The sequence below is a fragment of the Poecilia latipinna genome, unplaced genomic scaffold, assembly GCF_001443285.1.
Source record: "Poecilia latipinna isolate Pla-1442-1.1 unplaced genomic scaffold, P_latipinna-1.0 Scaffold161, whole genome shotgun sequence".
NCBI lineage: Eukaryota > Metazoa > Chordata > Actinopteri > Cyprinodontiformes > Poeciliidae > Poecilia > Poecilia latipinna.
The window spans coordinates 80,727-103,259 of record NW_015112777.1 but is presented as its reverse complement, the minus strand read 5'-3'; the positions used below and the strand labels follow the sequence as shown (position 1 = coordinate 103,259).

General features: G+C 38.0%; 1 protein-coding gene across 2 annotated transcripts in view; it reads left to right on the top strand.

Annotated features, from left to right (window-relative positions):
- The first annotated feature begins 3,009 nt into the window (after window positions 1-3,009).
- eya4 (EYA transcriptional coactivator and phosphatase 4) overlaps window positions 3,010-22,533 on the top strand; it is a 56,542-nt gene continuing 37,018 nt past the window's right edge. For both annotated transcript variants that reach the window (XM_015029722.1, XM_015029721.1), the window contains exons 1-2: window positions 3,010-3,388; window positions 8,306-8,366. In XM_015029722.1, the coding sequence (XP_014885208.1) occupies window positions 8,334-8,366 (33 nt within the window). In that variant the 5' untranslated portion in view covers window positions 3,010-3,388; window positions 8,306-8,333. The remainder of the gene's footprint in view (window positions 3,389-8,305; window positions 8,367-22,533) is intronic.

Sequence of the window (22,533 nt, the reverse complement as noted above, 5' to 3'; positions counted from 1 at the left end):
GGAACCCCATGGGAAAAAAAAAAAAAAAAAAAAAAAAAAAAACACTGATCCATCTGTCAAAAATGTCAAATTCCAGTGAAGTTTCATTCTGATTAAGGAGATTCAATCGGTTTTCTTACAAGATTGAACAAACGTTTCAGTTTTTTTTGTTTTTTTTTTAATCAAAGCGGCACTTGCTGAATTAACTTGTTGCTGTGCTGATGTGGTCAAACCATCCGTGTGTATCAGTTCTCGTTGGCTCCTTCACACACTTTCACACACATCTGAGAGAAATGCACAACACCTGTACATGGCTCCTCCGTTCAAAATGTTCTGCCAAGTTTTTTAGGCTTGCTGACATGAGGCACTAGAGACCGCGGGTCACCGACAGCTTCCTGCTATTTTGGGCTTGTTGCAGCTTGAGGTTTCAATTTATTCGGCCAGACTCTGTCAATCACTGAATGGCTGCTTTCAGGCCTGGAGGAGGAGTGATGGGGGTTTCTTCTGTTGCTACTGGGTGGGGGGAGAAGAGCATCAAGCTGAACCTTATTCTTATTGGAGAAGAATCCGCAATAATAATAAATAAATACATAAAAAAAAGAAAAAAACTCTGCCAGCAATGGAACCTCTTCACGGTGAAGAAAGACAGGAGCTACAAAAAAATCTTAAAGTTAAATCTAAGAAGTAAGTTTGATTGGTTTGGGCTGACACAACCCAGTAGACCTTTGGGTCACAATTCCAAAATCAACAGCATATCAAAATATCTTCAATAAAAGCTGGTGGTGGCCTCTGGGGTTGATTTTATTCAGATGGGACAGAGTTTTTTTCTAAGTGGGACAGTTTTACACAAAACAGTTGCTTGTAACCTAACAACAAAGGGCCTGATTTAATGAAGGTTTGTGTGTATAAAAACAGTTAATAAAAAACTTGATATCATGCACAAACCTGACCTACAAACAGGAGAGCTAAATGTATCATGTCTGCCTTCATGAATATGCAAAATATGCTGATCATCAAGAAGGGCAAAACACTGGGAGGAGGAGGATGCAAATGTAATGGCTTACCTCCTGCAATGAAACTGATTGTACCTGTGCCAGATTGCTACATATGTTTTTGTGGTAAAATTTACAGCAGTGATGTCTGCAGTCACTATGGCGATGAGGAGGTATATACAAACATGTCAACCCCTAACCCTATGTTACAATTATCTTTCAGAGGGCAGCAAAATGGCTAAATCATCTTTCTTCAAAATGCTAAAAAGAATAAATGTAGGTGTCTTAGTTTATTCGTAACCAGACATTGATCTTTTTAAAAAATCATTTTACAAAGTAATTTAAAAGGTATTTTCTTCTATTTCATTGACATTTATATTACTTACATTCCATATTGTGGTTTAAGTGTATATTAAAAAATATCCATATGTCCAAATATGTCTGAAACATATAGGTTGTCGTAGGATGTCCTGATCTTTTTTTTTTCACTTCACTGTATGAGACTGAGCGTGTGAACATCAGAGGACTCTCCAGATCAACAGGAGCGTTCATTAAGGAACTGTGCAGAGAATATGCTCTCAAATAAATTAAAGTTTGGCAAAAAAAAAAAAAAAAAAAAAAAAAACCTCTGAGGCCAACCACAGAATCCATAAAGTCTAAGAAAGATAGAAACATTGTAGTTTATTTTTTAAAGACCAAATCTTTCATTTTTCTTTACTTGCTATGAAAGAATAGCATATCTTGTTCATATCCAGAACAAGATATGATGAAGTTATGCAGTGGCATTTTTTTTCCCTCCAGTTTCTGTTCAGGAACTCTGTTTAGCCAAGCTTATCTTTTTATAGTCAATATATACTTAATGCAATATAATATTTTAAACAGGAGAGTTTGTTTAGCATTTGTATTTGCTGGGACATCTTCTTTTCCATCTTATATTAAATTTATACATACATTTATTATGTGTAAACTTATTTTATAAAGAGAAATATATGTAAAGCATTAATGTGGAGAGAGTGTTATTTTTATTAAGATTATAATTTGAGATAGGACAATAAAAAAGGGATTTTATTTTGGAAAAAAAAATATCTTCTGGCCTTCACAGTCAACTTTTAACACCCTATACCTGCTGGGAAAGTCACAAAACATGTTTCAAGCTAAAAATAGTATGTCAAGATTTTGGGGCAAATTCACATAAGGCTGGACTTCATGTGAATTTAGTGGCTCGAGATTCTGTTTACCTGATCTAAGGACGCATTGTCATCGCTTCAGAAGAAAATGTGTAAATTTGTATTTCATCTGTAAATTAGCACCCAAGAATCCGGAGCAGGAGTGGAGAGACACAGGATCAAGCTGTTTGAGGTCCAGTCTTAAGTTTCTTCAGCAAATGACAATTTGGGGTGCAATGTCATCTGTCGGTGTTGGTTCTGTGGTCCAAAGTTTGTTCTTTTACTCTGAACTTGATAGAACACAGAGTACCAGGGATTTTAGAGCTGTGCATAGCTCTGTAAAATAAATCTACATTATTACATACACTGTGTATTTTAAATTAAATCACAGTAGTAAAGTGACAATTCAAAAAAGGTAATGAATATTAGAAAAAAGTTAATTAATAAACCTGGTTATATTGTTTTATGACAAAAAAACGTGTCTTCATTTGTCTCCATTTATATCTGTGTTAAATCTACATATTCTGTATTCATTTTACATTGGGGGGGGGGATGCATATTTTAACAACTATACCATTGATATTCTAACTTTTAAATTATTTTCCAAATATTTTATCTCAAAACCTATTCAAAAACTACTACAGAGTCACTGATCTATGGAGAGTTAGAGAAGCTGGTCAGTGGGTGCATTTTGTTTTTCCTCAGATGGGATATTTAAAACTGTGAGCACGTCATTTGGACCAAACTATTAATAAGAAGTCATCTTACTGCCCACCCGCCCCTTAGCTCCCCCCACCCCTCCCGCTGACTGAACCCCATTACTCGTTTGGACACTTGCCCCAACACTGTCCGCATGGCAGCTGGGCGCATGCGCAGCTCAGCGGCGGTCCTAAATATCCAATATCCTCTGAACCCGCCTGGTGCTCAAACTTGGACGCCGACTGAAAATAATGTTGTTTCCCCGCGGAAGCGAACTTTCCTGCCACCGAAACAGAAGTCCGGAACTTGAGTCAGGGTTTGTCGGTGTGTTCAGTGTGATCTGAAATACTTCTTCTTCTTTTTTTTTTTTTTCCTGTTTTAGTGTAGGACTCTTAATGGCCAGCATTGGCTGAGTGTTTTGATCCAGTCAGTGACAGCCTGCAAACAGCAGGGAGAGCTGTGCGGCGAGAGCAACGCATTTGTTATGAGCGCTTCCGAGCTGTGAGGGGATAATCTGGAAACCCATTTCGTGCTGGAACACTTTCAATACAGGTATGTTTGTTTACTGATTTTTAATGTATTCTTTTTTTTACTTATTGTTCTCTATTATTATTATTATTATTATTATTATTATTATTATTATTATTATTATTATTATCGACATTTGACATTTTTAAGATTTTCAAACTCAAAATGTAATATTCACGTTTTTTAATTTATATTTTTATTTAGAAATTTGAACTGTTTTCATGCGGGTAAAATAACATTATCTGCTTAGGACAACTAATAACGCTGCATCGTGAGTTTGAGAAATAAACATGCATGTCTCCTTGTTTCTCATCAATCAAAACTTCTTGTAGACGTTGAGTTTTTATTTATTTTTTTTATGATCTAAATCTATATGTCACAGTTTTTGATGTAAGAGCAACTTACGTGTGAAGTCATTCAAAGTTTTAAGATCTTTTTTTTTTTTATTTGACGTATTTGGGGTAAACTATCCAGAATATAAAGTCGCATTGAGCGTTTATTTGACGACTGACAGGAGTGCTGCTCAGTGCTTCTTCATCTTTTTTTTTTTTTTTTTTTTCCAATCAGAGGTTCTGGAGACACTTCACCCCTCTCCTCCCGCAGATCTCGGTCCGCATCCCCGTGGCCCTTTTTGCCCCCTTCCTCCTCTCCATCTCTCTTTCATCCCACGTGGAGTTTGTGTTTATATTTGATATGTAGGAAATGGGAATCTTATACCACCACAGTCCCGGCTCTCGGGGCTTGAATGGCCCCTGGCTATTAGCCTGCCCCTAACAACATGACGAGTTAGGTACACGCCGACGCAAAATCTGATAGGGGCCCTATTGCGCCGTAATCCGTGTGTGCAGGTTAGATTTCACATACAGGACTTACACTCAGACGGGTTAAAACCCCAAAACAGCACTGATGGCATTTGGTGCCTATAGAATAATAATAAAAAAAATAATAGGCACATCGGTAATAATACATGTCTTTATTTCTTTTTATTACGATTACTGTTAGAGGAAAAACTTTGCATTTCAGTTTTTAGGTTTGCGGTTGACGCGAGTTGAAATGAAATGTCATTAAACACGTAAATAATTAGCAGTAAATTCTTAAAATAATTATAATTGTAAAACAAATAAATCAACGTAAGCAAATGTTTTTTTGTTTGTTTTTTTTTACTACATTTAAAGATGAAGAATTGATCCTTCAGATTGGCGCGCATCCTCTATGTTTGTCCATGTCTCCTAATTTACAAAATGAAAGCAGGTTGTTTTAATTTCAGTACATAAAACATGGATACGATTTGAGTTCAGAAGCTTTTACCTATACGACTAAATTTATTAGGTCACACGCCATATTATTATAAAACACAGAGGATCTAGGATGTGGCTTCCTTCTTTTCGTCCTTAATCGGCCAACATCTAATCAAGAGACCTACTTTAGCTCTAGCTCTAATATATATATATATATATATATATATATATATATATATATATATATATATATATAGATAGATAGATAGATAGATAGATAGATAGATAGATAGATAGATAGATAGATAGATAGATATAATAAATACATCTCTTTATATCATTATCTCACATCTAAATAAATAAGTAAAATTGCTGCTGCAGAATCCATCATATCCGAGGGAGAAAATGTCTCCAATGAAGTGGGCAGTGAAATGCTTAGAAAACGTGTTCATCGTTATTGATAGGCGCAAGTCGAAATGAATACATAGCGGTCCGGTCAGCCTGCAGCTGCCTTCATGTGGTTTGTTCAACATCTTCCTCTCTTCGGCTCTCAGAGCGTGAAATTACCGCAGCCTGGCCGCGTGCTGCACTTTCTAACCCCTCACCCCTCCTCAGTCTCATGTGTGGCTCTTATATGTCGCTGTCAATAGCCATAGTAAGGAATATAATTCTCTCTGCTGGTAGGCTGAAGGAAATAGCGAGTTTATTGATCCCCCTGCTTAGTGTCAGGTAACTGCTGGGCTGCAGAGCCGGTCCGAAATTATGTAGGGCCCCATGCGGAATTTGATTTAAGGCCCCATTCCAGTTAATCCAGCTAATGTTTTTTTATTTTTTTTATTTTACTTATTTACATAACAGACCCAAATTTCATAGTTGGCTCCTAGAATACCCAAGGCATAAGTAAACATTGGAACTAAATAAAACTATAGTTTGAATCTCATTTAACGACTTTGCTTGTGTTCGAGCTCAGAAATCAGTTCATGGACAACATTTTTATTAAATCATTGAGTAATATTTAATATTTTTCACATACGTGACATTGCTACTTCATGTTCTTGGAGTAGTTTAAATAAATTATCAGATATTCTAACATTTTACTTTTATGCACTTTTTTCTTCACAAATTCTTAAAACAGCGAACAACATATTGACCTGACCACAAATTTCTAGTATTTACTCTCATATCTTATGGAACGTTTTAGAGATCAAAGATGTTAATTCATTTTTTCCCTGTGTAATATATGCATAGTTTTAAATCAATTATGAAGCAAAACAGATTATTGTACTGCAAATTTAATTTATAAATGATTCACTAGGTCACTGTACAAGTTTTGTTCCAAATATATTGAAATAAAAGGACGTAAAAGGGAGAGTCAGAAGTTCACGGAGTTATCTGATTGCAAGTCAACAATTTAATCAACTTACTCACATAATGTCTTTTTCTTGACCCTGAAGTTATTCAGGGTAAATATAAATATAATATAAATAGCAGTAGAGATAAGGCTGTTTCTCTGATTTACTCAGATGGTCGAACAGTCATCTCCAGAGTATACAAATTCAATCTGAACTCAGTAGAGTCAGGAAAGTTTTACTGCTTATTCTTACAAGATGCCAATCACGTAGTGATTGATTCCCAAAATCGGTGTGCACAAAATGTGATAACTTAAAAAACTATATTTCTGTCTGTAATTCATAAATCTGTGAGACAAAGCTTAAGGTAGACTTATTCTTTATAAACCCGAGTACAAATGAGAAATGTTTACGTCTGAATGAAGTGTGAGAAATAGAGGGATCTTCATGATCTGTGGGCTTCGCACAGACGCTTAGTTTGCTTAGGCCTTGGGCCGGCCCTGTTACACACATGAGTTTGAAAACATTTCATTGTTGTGCTAAATGAATCTGAGGGGATATTTAAAAGTCAGACATCTATTTTGCAGGAGTCATTTGTTGTATCAAATATTTCATCATTTCAAAATGGAAAAATAAACAAAACAAAACAAAAACAAACAAACAAACAGGAAAAAACAACTAATGAAACCACAAACAGGACACAATTTATAAGTGTATTTTCCAACTCACTGGGCATGTTTTAAAACAAGAAGGATGTTGGAAGGAGTGAAAATCCAGAAAGAAAAGAGAGCTGATTGTGTCCTCCAGAAAGGTGAGATAGAGTGAGAAAGAGAAAGAATGGAAGAGAGAGAGAGAGAGAAAGAGACAGGAGGGAGGAGGCGCGATGGAGGGTGGTAGAGGCTCCGGCACAAATCAATTCACCTGAGAGACGCATTATTGTCTTCGGTTTCTGGCCTGGAGGAGCTGAGCGCTATGAAAAATTAAAAGGATGCCAGTTAGTTTAAAGGATCGAGCCAGTGGATAGACACACAAACCGCCTGCGCAACCCTAATTTAATGCTACTCACTGTCAATAGCTCATATTTTAAACCAGGCTTTTATTAAGTTAACATTTCAGCTGTTGCTGTTTTGAAGTCTACATGCTATCCTTATCTGCCTCTTTGTAATAGTACATATGTACATTTACACAGATATTAGTTTTTCCAAATATCTATAAACAGAAAAACAATTTTTCAGACATCGATGTATTTCTTTGGCATTTTGATTTTATAGACTAAAACGAAGTTAAGCGTAATTGTAAAATAAAAGTAAAAGTAAAATGGATTCCAATGGCTTATAAGATTGAAGCATGTGATCATCAGCTGTCTTTCCCAAAAATTTATGACAGAAAGATTGGCACCTTCCTAGGGTGTGAATAAGTTTGTTTTTTTTTTTTTACAAAGCACCTTAATTGATTTCTTCTAATTCATTAAAAATGTGTTGTTGTTTTCTTTCGTGAGGAACCTAACCTGCAAACGGTTTACAGGCACTCCCTACTGCGTTGCTGGGAACTACAGGTCTAATAACAGGGAAGGACTCTCTTTGTTTGCATGTGAGCGTTCGTCTTTGCAGCCAGAGCGCTTTTGTTCAGTCGTCCAACTTTCCCGACACCCTTTGCACAGTAAACAAGAGACAAACCATTCTGTTCTCGTCCTTCCTGGGATGTTGGCATTGTTGTCCATTGTTTTCAGCTGCCCTTTTGTTGCAGCATCACTTTCTGCGCCTCAGCAGCAACAGAGCGACGAGGAATAGAACGCGACGGTCGCAGCATCGCCTCTCACCTTAAGTTGCAGACAATTCCCTGGCGTCCAAACTCTCCTCCTCCCTCGCTCCCTCCCTTCATCAACCTGTCTCCTGTCTAGAATTAACGGGGTCACTCACTGTCTTCGTGTGCCACGGCCAGCCACTGTGTCTGTGGTCCAGGGCCAGCCATGCAGCCATATCATTTACGCTTCTCCGTTTTCATTGTTGATATTTACTTCTGCAATTATCGCTCCACTTCACCCTTGCCAAAGATGATATGCTGAAGTTAACACAGGCGCTTCCCTCCTTCGGTCTCCTGTTGCTCAAACATGCAAACCCAAACACACACAAACGTAAGATCCAACTGACAGAACCACATAGACATAAAAGATTTATGTATATATACATATATGTATGTATAAGGAAGAGGCAACCATTGTCCCCAGAAGGACAGCATGCATCTTTTCCTATTAATTTGGGAATTAATAAATAAATTAAAAAAAATAAAAAAAACTTTATTGCTTTACATTTCTGAAACCATTTAAATTTGTCTTGTGTCTGTTGCTTTTCAAGTGAGTGGCAGATCATAGCCAGAGAAGCCATGGAGGCCACGCAAGACCTCAGCGAACAGATGGTGAGTCAGAGGCTACTGTATGCATGCAGGTCTGTGGGTGAGAGAGTACACCTTGTGTTGGCCACACAGCTGTGGGGTATGGTGCATTAGATGGATAGTGTGTGTGTGTGCGTGTGCGTGTGTGTGCGTGCGTGCGTGTGCATGCGTGTGTGTGTGGGTCCACTTGTGTGTCTCTCTGTGTGTGTGCACAAACTCGCGAACAGATGTGATGCAAGTCCAGTAGCCATATGGTGGATGTCACAATTTTCTTGAGCTGGAGTGAAGCTCGCTACACACATTGACTCAAAACTTTCTGTGCAAAGTAAGTCTTTTATGTATGATTGAATTTCTACAATGCAGTTAATAAACTCGCTTTAGCATTAATTGAAAACAATGACTGGAACACTGAAAAATGCTGAGGATACATAATTAGCCTAAACAAGGATTTGGTTTATTTTTAGTCACACCATTGTGAGTTAGTTGAGCAAAAAACATTCAGAAACAACAACAAAAAAACAAAACAAAGGTGTTCTATTCTTTAACCAGTTTCAAAACTGTTTTAAAATCTAACCTTTATCAAAAATGTTTATGACAAAAGTTTTATCATGAGTTTAAAGAAAGAGAAATTAAAGCCAAGAATAACTTAATTTGATGAGAAAGATTGGTGGAAGAAAAAAGGAGGACATATTCATCATATCAGAACCACCTTTGACCCACCACAGTTGAACAGGAACTTACAGCGCCTGGCGTATTTACTCATAAAAATCTTTATTTCTGCTCCTCTTGGTGCCGAGGCTTAGGGAGGCTCTTCACTTTGGATTTGGAACTGTGTGACGCCCTAGAAGACGTTTTATTGTGATGTTTAGTTCGTCCAAATCCTGAAAGAAAAACGAAATGAAAATATTTGCAGGATATTTGCACAAAATTTATGCTAAATTCGAAAAATAGCTTATCAGGTTTCTTGTTGATCTGGTTGGCCTTTAAGTTTTGCTCAGCGTTCAGCAGTTGGACCTTTGAGGGAAACAGCCGCCACAAGGTTCTCATCGACCAATCAGATGCAGATTTGGAACACAGGCCATGCATCACCCAGGACAAGCAATAATATAAAAGTGAATTGCACACTTACATCTGCACATAAACATCCTGCATGAGTTCAGGTGATAGATAAGGTTTTCCTCAAGCTGCTTTCATATCCAAAGTTTCAAATGTGTAATCATTGTGTTTACAGATCTATTTTCAGAATTAACCAAGTTGACTAATCATGACATAATTGCAATCTTTTTAAATCCTTTTTCTGAAGTGCTAACTTAGCAAAATAGCATTTTTCACATAAGAGAGGGTGTCCTCAATTGCCAGTGTCCCGTAGGCTTTAGATCTTGTCCTTGTGCCAATGCAGTGGATTCATATTGCTTAATTACTTCCTCAGCATGTCATCAAGTTCCTCAGGGCCTAGTAATGACCAATTCATTTGACGCAGGTCTTACCCTAAGCCATGTAGGATAATGACCCTTGAGGAGTAACTTTGGACACCCATGAGAACTTACTGACAGGCTGTCGAAATTAGTTTCTGAGCACTTCCCCGGTAACATAGCGCAGATAAAAACATTCATACTTATAGATTCCTGATTCGGTGAGGATATTCTGAAAGTAGTTGGTGAAAAGCAGCAAAAGTATATGAAAAACAAAGTTTTTTTTTTTATTTTTTGTTTTTTTTTTGCCTGATTTTGTCCTAAATGACAGCAAAAACGCTCCTGAGAAATAAAAGACGTAAGAGATATGTTCAGAAAACACAAGGAGACACCTAGATGCACTCGGACTGACGCTTAGAGTCGACGCAGCGTCCCAGTTCTGCTTGTTTAAAGATCAGGCCGTATTGTTGGGAAAATGATTTTGGCGACGTGCGAAGGCCACTCACATTTCAAAGTCGTTAGTCAGCCACCAGAACAGGTGTAATTTCATCTTCTTCTCCTCCTCCTCCATCAAGCCTCTCTCTCTCTCTCTCTTGCTCTCTCTCTCTCTCTCTCTCTCTTGCTCTTTTTCTCTCTCTCTCTACGACCTGCCAGCCTCAACAGTAATAATGCTGCGAAGTGGGACAGAGCACATGAAGTATGTTGTTTTTTTCACCTTTTTATTTTTTGTGTGTGTGTGTGTATGTATATGCATGTGTGTGTGTGTGTGTGTGTGTGTCTCATCAAACTTACTTTGGGTTGGGTTACAGGCAAACCCCAGTGGAGCATATGTCCGTCACGCATACAGTACATGCATACGACGAAAGCAAGCAAGAAAGAAAGAAAAAAAGAAAAGACAGAAGAAGACAGTCTATCTTGACTCACTGGTATTCAGATATAAAATATTGATGTCTATATCCCCCCCATTTACTTCACCTGCTTTAAATAGGACTGTGATATCATTTATAATGTGAATTTGAGCTGCAGCTCAAAGACATTGATTAATTGTTCAAGTTGGAAATTGGATCGCAGAGCAAGGGCAGCGATTTTAATCATCCACAGCCACAGAGGCTTATAGAAATTTCATTTCTTGCCAATTTTAAGACTGTCTGCATGCTGCAGAGAAAGATTTCAGTTTTGGTCTCATTCATGTAGGAACATAAAGAAAGGGATCCATTTACTTGAAGTTTTAAACTGCCAAATAAAATGTTGTGATTTCAGAAATTGTAATATAATTTCTTTCTTTCTTTTTTTCTTTTTCTGAGTCCGAGCATCTACAAGCTTATGATATTTTTGAATTCCAAAATATTATAAGCAGGTATTTGTGAATCAGCAATTTCACTTTTCAAAATGGGAAAAACAAATTAATATTCAACTGGCAGATGTGTGTTGATCTTCATATGTCTGAAAGGAAATTGAGCTGATCCTGTCAGACTTAAAGCCTGGAAATCTGAGTCAGGAAAAAAAATATAAAAATACAATTACACAAATGACTTTTTTTTATTTTTGTTCTTCTTCAATAAAGTATTTATTTATTGAGTTTTTACATTGTAAAAAGCCAGCACAAAATCCACCTGCAAAGCAAATCTATTGTTTTTTAAGTCATTGCTGATTTGAGTGGGTTATGCGTGTGTGATATAAAATAAAGATGAACAATTCTGGTGGCCCAAAGTGCAGTTATACACTTTCAGCTCAGGGAATACGTTACATTTCTGGAAGTCCTGCACTAGTTTTTGTCTTATCATTGAGGTACCTGGAACTCCTTGATTTTCAATGTAAAAACTTTCTAACTTTCTATCCTCCTTATATTTCTGACTTATCATAATAATAATAATAATAATAATAATAGCTGATAAATAAGACAATGAAATAAAAACACTCCTGTCATTTTTTATCTGCTTGAAAATTCAAATTGAACGTGGCTTGTTCTTTCCCCGCTCTGCTTCATTGAAATAGGCGTGTCTACGTTTACTAAGAAAACACTAAGGACCTCACAGACACAGTTTCGGGGAGTTGTCCACTGACACCCGATATTCCCCCTCCTCCTTTTCTAGCCTTTAAAGTACCCCGTCCATCGCTTCCCCCGCCACGCCCTTTTCCCACCACGACCACAGCACGTCATCTGGGTTATGGTCAGGCGTCCTCTCTGGCCGCCTGCCCGCCCCGGGTCTGCCTGCCGTCTGGGGTCCTCAGGGAAGAACTGCAAGAGGCGTTTAGCCCTTTAATGCTACTTTTAGCTTGTTTAAGTGTCTCTCTCCACCTGTTGCCACATGTTTGCTCTGCTTTGGAGAAAACATGTTATTAAGGAAGGATGCTCTAAGAGATGATAGCTAAATACTTATTAGTTTTATTAAATTCAATAAAAAAAAACTACAAGTCAATTCTTTCATGTCGATAAGGAAAAACAAATGTTTTACACAAACCTTTTCCAGTTTTTCAGAATTTATTTTTCATTTAAAGTGGCAGAGGGGAGGACATTTGCTGACTCCTGCAAACCTTTCAGGGTTGAAATCTATGACAAGCTCTGGAAAAAGTGAGTGTGAGAGATGGAGGTGGAAGAAATGCTGAAGAAAAGATGAAATAGGCTCTTGTAGGTGCTTTTTCTTCCTCTGGTGCTCTGGGAGAGGCACTATGGCAGCTGTCCTATTCTGTGTATTAGTATGTGAGACAGACAGACTAAGTAAGAGGAGGAACGGGGGTCAGGTTGCACCCCTCTTTCACCTCTACAACCCCATACAGACGCACTGACACAAATGTACATGCAGCAGCAGCAGTTCAGCATGAACATGGCCAAACCCGATAGCTAAGATCGCCCTGGCATGTCATCTTAAAATCTGCCCGGCAACAAGGCATGCAGACAGATCCCAGAAGTGCGGAGTGTAACAGCTACTTCATGGCATCCTGCTAGTAGGTTGGCATCCAGGCTGTGGCACCGTAGTCCACTTCAGTTTCAGTTCAGTGTCAGTGATTCCTTTAAGATTAATGTTCAGCTGACAGCTGAATGCTGCTGTGAGAGTCTACTCCTGAAACTGAGCAAGAAGTGTTCATTTTATGTGTTTGGCAAAGACACATAAATTTGTAAGCAGGCTTTTTTTTCTTTTCTTTTTTTTTTTGCTAAAAGCCAATATAACAAATGTCATAAAAAAAAAACAACATTTAAATAGTTATTTTGTTTTGAAAATATAGCACGAACAAAGCAGGAAGTTATTGGAACTCGTTTTTATTTTCTTACCAATGCTAGAGAAAAAAGCAATTTAATTAATCTAGTACAATTAAGAGCTGAGCTTGAGGTCAAGGGTAGATTATTTTCACTAAGCAAAGAAATGACAAGCTGCAACAATGCAGTTATTACACTTAGTTTGTCAAAGGGAACAATTAAATCACTTAACACTGAAGGTGAGCTGATTTGCATCTTGCTTCCAAACATGAAAACAAGCAGTTTTGTTTATAGCAAGACTGAATTAAAACCTGTAAGATCCAACATATTAAAATTTTCAAAAGCTTCAATTGTCAATGATTCCTTATGAAAGATGGAGTCTCCAACAGTTTCTTTTGATGCTATATAACTTGATCTCTTCAAATTAAATGATCACCGTTGTCCTTTTTGAAAATGGAAAAACAAAGCTCCTGATTTAGCACGAATCTGAAATTTGATGCAGTGTCCTCAGGCAAGTGAACTTTTTAGGAATGCTTCACAGCCTGGTACTGTAGCCTGGCATATATATATATATATATATATATATATATATATATATATATATATATATATATATATATATATATATATATATATATATATATATATATATATAATATGTATAATGTCAAAAAAACTCTGCCTTTGCTGAATGTCAGAAACTCGCTGATTGACGCAATCAATCCTACGTTAGAGCAAATACCTTCTTTTGTAGGAAAGAAAGGGAGCTTAGTCTAAACTAAAGCATCTGTCTTTCACCTAAACCTGTTCAGTTCACATAATTGATCATATGAGAGCTGAGTTTGCATTCTGGCAAGCCAGGGAAAGACAGCTAGGTGTGAGGTCAGCAGGTCACAGACAGACCTGTGAGCCAGTCACGCTGTCACAGAGCAAAACCCCCAAAACAGACTGGAGAATCCATCTAGAAACCCGGAGCAGAGGCAGCGTGGGTTTCTAAAGGAACACACCAGACAGGAAACCGCATGATAAGTGTGTTTGAGCGTCTGCTGTGTGAGAGAGCGCGCGTGTGTGTAGGTGTTTCTTTCTCTGTTTTGCACATACACTTTCTTTGGTGTGGGATGGCTGAGGTCATTTGAGTGAAGAGAGCACTGCGCTGTGGCCAGACGTGTTTAATAGAGCCTCAGTCAGGACGATGTATTTCTTGCCAGGATCCCTCTCTTTATTGATTACACAAAGAGTTTTAAGAAAAACGCATTATCGCCAGATGTTTTTTTTTTTTTTTTTTTTTTTTTCCTGTGTCGAATCAGCGATTTAACATCTTGAACTCTGTCCTAAACTGACTCTTTAGAGTTTTAACTCTTTCTGTGGAAGTAAAAAGAAAAAGTCACCCGTGTAAAAGCACATTAAACAACATTGTCTCGATAAAAACCTTTGGGGGAAAATAGTTCACGATCTCCCGCTAAACGCTCATCTGCTTTTATTGTAAAAAAAAAAAAAAAAAGCGCATTTCCTCGTTTTGCTGGAAAGGAAATGAAATTCCAACAGTTGTGCTTTGCTTATGGAGGAACCTGCATGCCCTGCCTGCCGCGAGAACTTCCTCTCCTGCTCTACTGGGAGATTAAATTTCTCTCAGAGCAGTCCAGCACCAGAGAGGTAGCAGAGAGGGCGTCGGTGCCAGATGGGACGTGACCCGGGTCTCTGTTTTAGTTTAAATCTTTTGCTGGAAGCAATGTTTATTTCCCTTGTTTCCCCACATGCTTTCTTCCTTCTGTGAACAGAATATCTATTGTTTCTTGTTTTGCTGCTTTTCATCGTCGCCATTGTGGTCGGGTCACATCGGTAATTCATTTTTTTGTCAGATCATTTTAAAAAAAGTCTGAATTAATAGGAAATTTTCCTCTTTTGATCCTGCTCCTTTAAACAAAACATGGTAGCCAATGTAAATTCACATAAAATTATTTCGGCGTATTGTCATTGTTAGATGATATTGATGGAGCCGAATACGAGTTGTGAAGGCGCGCAGTTAAAGCTGTCTTTCCTTTTGGTTTGATAAGTGATAAGGAAAAGGATTCAATAGGCTGTAAAGTTGACAAAGAAATGGTCGTTAATGCTTTTAAGCCATAATGCAGTTTTAGTTTTGCTTTTTGGCTTTTTAAATAGAAGAGGTATCATGTTCAGGTCAGTACACAAGGTACTTCCCTTTTATCAGAGTTCAATCTTTAACAAAAGCACAAGGAGCTCTCTGGCTTGAGGGCAGGTGGCAGCTTGAAACTGTAGACACATTTTATCAAGAACGTTTTCTGATTTGGACTTCTTAACTGGATTGTTAAAGTTAATATCCAAAGGTTTTGATTTGGATATTAACACACATCTGAATAAAGCGGAATGTTGTATGGAAACGTAATATATTTAATCCTTTCCTGACATCACATTCTATAAAACTGGCATTGTTACAATGTGGTTGACAGCTCTTCAAAACAAAAGCACTTTCTGCTCCATTTCCTGAGAAGTACAACAATAAAATGAGTTAACCTACTTTCCTCTACATTACAAATGTACATTTTTTTCTTTAAATATGATTCTCTGCTATCGTTAGGCCCAGATGTATTCACGCCATGGGCAGATTCAGATTGAGGATTTAACATTTCTTAAATCTGATTAAAACAATGTAAATGGAGTATCAGTTTTGAAATGAGAAAAGTTTTTATTTTCATTTCAGTTGAATTGGCACCTCTTTTTTTATCGCAATAATCAATTAAACCTTTTGAATAATTGCTGACCATCTCTCTGAATGTTTCCAAAGATATTTTGACAATTTATCACTGTTGATAAGCACCGAGTATTTGAAGTTGGAGGGCCTCCTTGCCATCACCCAAATTGTTAGCTTCCTCCACAGATTCTCTATTAGATTCAAGTCAGGACTTTGACTTGGTCATTGTAAAACATTAACAAAAGAGACATGTTGGAAAAATGAAGAGTATTTTAAACTTAAACATGCTGTGACAATGACACAGCGACTCTTATTTCTTATATCCTACAGTGGTTTTATTGTTTGTTTATTTTTTTTTACTGTTTGTCCAGTGAAAAAAAAAACAAAAAAAACAGTAAAAATCAAACATGATTATGTCATGGATCATGTTTGGACAAGATCCATCACAGAAGTTTTCTTTTCGCTAAGATGTGTCCCTGCTTCCTTTTGTCTGTCTGTCCCACCCTTTCTTTACCCACCAGTCTCCCTGCCACTTTGTCTCTTGCTGGGTCTCTCCGGCTGGAGTGATGATTCAGGCCCCATTGTGAGTTTGGCAATCCAATACAGCGCCAGCCCAAGAGCGAGGGCGGGGAGGTGGCGTTATGGGAGCAGGGGAGGGAATGAGAAACAAGAGGGATTATGGGTGTTCCGATGGCCATATCCATGATGTCTGGAGCCCCGGGTGCTTTGGCACTCTACTTGCCCTCTGGTTTACCTGTTGCTCTCATTCTGTGTTTTTAGCTCTACATCTCTCTCTCTCTCTCTCGGTCCAAACACTCGTGAGCGCTTCACTGTGCCATTTCGGAGCCCTCTTTTCCCCTCAGTCCGCCTTTCCTGTGCACAAACATATCAGATTGTGGGTGATTTCATTAGGAAGACGATATGAAGTCTTTCAAAGTGCGGTATGCCAGAACAGCTTGCGACTTCTGAGACATTTAACTCCGCTTCCCTCTCTGTGGCACAGAGGGCAGCAGTAACTTCTAATAAAGGGCTGCATATTAAATCTAAGGCCAGATGGTGTGTGTGTGTGTGTGTGTGTGTGTGTGTGTGTGTGTGTGTGTGTGTGTGTGTGTGTGTGTGAGGCCATACCATTCTTTCTGCTGAATGTTTCCCCTTGGATCTTTTCTGAAGGATATCTACCTTATGTCGTACCTCTCACACACACCCACTGTGACGTCACAAGCAGCATTATTTAACAGGCATCTGGGAGCCCATTCATCATTTAATTAAAAGCGTCTGAAAGGAATCTGAGGCCTAATGAGATTAGTTTTAATAATTGATGCTGCTGCTGCAGACGGGCCTTTACACACACACAGGCCCACAAACACACACACTTCGATCTATGGCTATTAAAGTGACAGCCCCGTGAATTTGCACATTTTTGTTTTCTTACCTGTTCATGATACACATTATAATCATTTACGTTATACTGGTAAGATTAGAAGGTGTGAAAAGAGCTAGCAGAATTTTTTATTTTTTATCTTTTGACAGCAATGGTGTTTTGTTTTGTCAGTTTCTTTAAGGCAGACTTTTGTATTATTATTATTATTATTATTATTATTATTATTATTATTATATTTTTTTATTGTTCATTTGCTTAGTCCATAACTGTGCATACAGCACACCCCGCAAGTTGCTTTGCTTTGATTGGTTCAGAGCAGAAAGTCTTGACTTAAGGCAGACAAGCGGTTTTAGTTTTCACTCTTTGTTGCTGATAAGAAATGCACACAGTGTTACGGATGTGCATTCATGTTTAGAGAGTTTCCCTCCCAGTTAGATACATTTTGTTGTGATTAATTTTTCTCCATTGAAGATTGTCTTAGCAGGTTGCTGTTTTTTTGTTTTTGTTTTTTAAGTACAGGGTTGGATATCTGTCAGATTCAGCGAAATAATGGGCCTTGTTCTTAGCAGAAAAAAGTTCAGAAAAGAGCTCTGTAATAGATTTTATGTATTTTTTTTCTACAGAGTATGGTTCATTGAGTGAAATATGAGTCTTTGTTGGAGGAAATAGGAAAACGAAAGGTAGATTATAGATATATTTACTCCATTGAACCATGAGCCTTTTTCCCTGGACACTATTTACCCTGAACCCTTAAACTCATCAGGTCAGGAGTATACTAAGCTGTTGAGGGTTCAGGATAAATAGCTGAACACCAAGTTAAAGATCAATTCAATCACCAATGTTGAGGAGAAACTGCTTGTCTAACAATGAAACAGAAAGTCGGCTAACTTCAGACTTTTTTCACCTTGATTTCAATCTAACATTTGAAGAAACTTCCAAATTAGGAACAAATGTAACCATGAATGTTTTTTGTTTTTTTTAAATTGGACCAATCCCAGCAGTGGCTCACTGTATTCACTCTATTGCATAAGGTTTTTCCTAACAATGTGCAAAAAGAGGCACCTTTAGCACATTATTAATTAATTTCAAACATTTAGTTGAAATTACAGCTCTCCATGACACATAAACGGTTTTACTGATCCACATTCCTGATAAGTTTATGGTTGATTGTTAAAATACATTGACATAAATGGCTTAAACCCTGTAAAGCGTTATTTTAAGCTTATTTGCTCCAGTTTCAACCGGAGCGATTAAGCATCCTGCCTGGAATCAGAAATGGGTAGCAGCATGGCACCACTAATACTCCACCCTGAGGTTTAGGGTAATACCAAATTATTACCTCGCTACAAGAGCCATTTACTGGGGTAAATATTTATCCAGGTGAAGGTTTCTCATCCTGGAAGATGCAGTGGAAACAGGGGACCCCAGAAAACTATGCCAGTTCCTGGAAAAGGCTCTTGTAGTGGAAACATGCCTCACGTCTATGTCAGCGTCCGACATAAATATTGTACTTACATGCATTTTATATTGAGCTGATTAAAGTAATGGCCAATATGAGTGCATATGTGTCTGCATGGTCAGCCTTGGGCCGGGTTAGGTTTCTCCCAGTTGTTTTTTTAATTACCCTCATCAGATTAACTGCGCTGGGGCAGTCGAGGCCAAACGCACAATTAACAGTGCAGAACCAGTGCTCTCCCCCCAACACACACACACACACACACACACACACACACACACACACACACAAATCCATCAGTGGCTTTTCATTTGTCTCCATCAAGTAAAGCTGCATTAAATCGTCTCTGTGATCCCCTCACTCCCTGAGACAATGAGGAGCCAGATTGAGCAGCAGGTATGAGGACCACCAGTGAGCAGCATGGGGAGTAGCCCACTCTCCTCTAATTTACTTCTCCCTAAAATGTAAATTTACTAGCATTTTACTGTCAAATAAATCAATATTAGAGACTATTTTACAAATTTGTAGTCATATACGTTCTGTGTGTGTGTTTTTTTTTTTTATATGAACAAATTGAAGAAACATTTGCAATATAGGGGGTAATGGCTTAAGCTATTCACCTTTAGGGAAACCTTTCATCATGCGGAAAAAGCTTGCTAACCTTAATTAAAACCCTTATTTCAATCATTTCTGCATCACTTATAGATTGACATATTAAAGAAATTACAAAAAGACAAACAAAAAAAAAATGTAGTCCATGACCAAGTGCTTTATTTTCTTGCCTCAGTATCTGGAACAACATTCTGTAACACCCCACAGTAAGTAGATATTTGCACCTTAGGGGGGGAAATATTATTTATTTATTTATTTATTTATTTATTTATTTATTTATTTATTTATTTATTTATTTATTTTTAGCCTTAATTTTGGAACTGTTCGGTTTTCTGCGTCAGAACTATAAGACTAGGACTGCCACCACCACAAACTCACTGGTCTTATTGTTCCGATGCAGAAAACTGAAAAGTTGCAAAACTGGAATCAGCAGGTCAAGTTGGAAATCTGTATAAACTGTTGGAACATTGATGTGTCACTTTTCAAAGCCTTGTCCATTATTTAAGGCTCCATTATGTAATATCTGTTTGATAAATTGTATAAAGTGACTTTAGTTTTGGATATCTCATTTCAGGTTTGACTAAAATAGCGTCAAAGCTGGTAGTTTCAATAGTTAAATTATTAATTCTAGGCTAAATATGAATGAATTTGACATTCAGCCATCACACAAAGTAGAACACTAAAACCCAGTGTAATTTTTTTTTCAACGTGGTGATAAGCTAAAACGTGCTTCAAAGTTTTATTTGAGGGACATAAAGTGAACATGGCTTATATCCTGTTTCGCTCAACATTTAGCTAAAAAATGGTGTAAATGCACATAAGCAAAGAGGGGCACCACTTGCCAGAAAGGAACAGAAACAGAGCAACTTATACCTATTTCACCTGAATCCCCTCTCCTCCTCCCCCCCTTCTCCACAGACTCACCTTGTTCTTCCCTTTCACTCCCTAACTTCGTTTTTTTTTTTTTTTTCTTTTATAGCTTCCTACTACACCTGAAAAGGGAGCATTTTTGGAGGTATAAAGAGACGGATAGATTTACACCTCCCAGGGTGGAGGAACTGGAGGCAGGGTGTAGGAGGAATGGAGGTGGGGGGGAGGGGTTCGAGGGAGGAGGCTCGGCACAATGTATTTTACATGAAAGGAAGGGGATAAAGTTACCACGCTGATAACCACTCATACAAATGGGGACAGCAGAAAGCTTTGAGCAGGGGACAGGCAGATGAGTGAGTGTGTGTGCATGTGTGCATGTGCGTGTGCATGTGTGTGTGGCCTTGTATTTGATACATTGCCAGGACTATTTTCCTAACACATACTGCTTTGTGGGGACCGACTTCTCCTTATGGGTTCCCAAAGCCTGGGCCCCATATAAGAAGAGCTGGTTTTTGGGGGGTTATCAGTTAGGTTTAGGACTAAGGTGTGTTTGATTTTAGGTTAAGTTTAGGGTTAGGGAGGTGCCTTTAATGATTTGGTTTTAAGGTAAGGATTAACTATAAAAATGAATTAAAAATAAATAGAAGACAGTGGGAAGTCCTTGTAAAAATTGGAAGAGGCACTGTGTATGTGTACACACATACATACAATAAATAACTCATACATCCAATTGCAGAAAATGATAGACTTTATAAATAAATCCTGGCAAGTTAATTTCAGTATGACTGGATTTCATCTTCTTCAAATATTTCCATCCCAGCATCCTTTTCTTTTTGTCACTAAAATTAATGTTATCGTCTTGCAGTTATCCCCATGTCTTAACATCAACAGATATCCTGTCCTGACCGGAGGGTCTGTAACTGTTGTAATAAGCAGCTCCAACACAGTGTTATCTAACTAAAGAAGATGATTGTTTTTTTGACAATACTTCCATCAAAATGCTAATACATGTATTTTATGATTTGTTTGTTATGCTTGTGGTTACCAAGCTCATGTCATTTTCACCCTGAAAGGCTAGGCTAATGCTAGCATGTTTTCTCTCTTTTTTGATATGACTTGTTGATGATTCAGCTCATGACATATTTCATTGTGATTCCAGTTAATCTTGTTTGGACAAAAAACTCAGATAGATTGTTCCTATGCTTTATAAACTTTTGTTTGACCGTCATAACTTTCACTGGCAAGTGCTTCAGCTGCTCTCTGTGTTATTTCCCCTTACCACATTGAGAGCTATCCCATACTTTCTAAGCATAGTGGGATAAGTACAGCCTAGAATTCAGTTTTACAAGATGTATGAATATATGTTGTGATTTAACAAAATTGCCACATGGCAATTTTGAAAATATCCTACATGTGACCCAGACGCAACTGCATTAAGGCATTCCTAGCAGTAAGATTTTCTATTTTTGTATCACACTTGACAAGTCAAAGTGTGCAAACCAAATCAAATATTAGATTGTGAGAAAAAGAAGCCCAATACGATCAATGTATCTGGAGTAAGCAGAGTCACTCCCTGTCGTTAACTACAAAGCATCCAAACGATTTTGAAACAGAAGAAAACCAGATCTGTTCTAAAGCAAAATCCATGGCTTTACCACTTTTCTGTTTATTTAGTATTTGTATGAGACTGTTGTATCTCTGAGCGATTTGGAAAATATATTTAGGGTTAAGTAGGGCCGCTGTTGTTCCACTCGAAAGTCAAAGTCAAAGCCAGGACACCTCACTCTTGTGTTTTTACAGCACTTCTAAAATCAACAGAAAGCAAAGCTGATTTATGGTATTTAGCTGCAGCAGGACACTACTCTTTGCAAATCTTCAGCTCAACGCTCTGATTATCTCATCCACTCCTCTCTGGAGTTTTGTTTAGTCTTTTTTCTTTCTTTTCGTCTCTGTTTTAATTTGGCCTGTATATTTCATCAGGCATGTTTGGGGACACCTCCTCTCCTCCCTTCTCCACTTGCTGTGAAAATATTTCACCAGGGATGTTTTTGGACGACCCCCCCTCCCCTCCAAATGAGGTCTTGCCTGGCTAATAATAAAGTGCTTGAGTTGTCAAGCACTTCGGCAGCACCCTAATCTGTTCTGACAGCTAGTCCTCTACATACGTTCTCAAACGTCCAGTGCTCACACACACACACATTCACGCACATACACACACACTCGCATATCCACCAATAACACACACTCTGCAGACTTTTGCTAAAATGTGTACACTCCTTCCACAAGCAGTCTATCAATCACAGGGCTTTCTTGAAGGTTGGGGATAAATGTTGGTGACCAATCTATAGATGGCTGGTTCCCAGTTAAAGACAGTGGCTCCGTTCCAAGTTGGTCTTCAGGTCTGTGTACATTTCGTACCCTTACCTTGCTCAATATGGTAACACTAATGCTAGTGTGCTTGTTCTTAAAGTGTCAGTTGGCACAAAATATCAATCAGTATCCGTTTACAAAATTAGTGACACTTTTTGTTTCCCATATGCCATGCAGGTCCAAT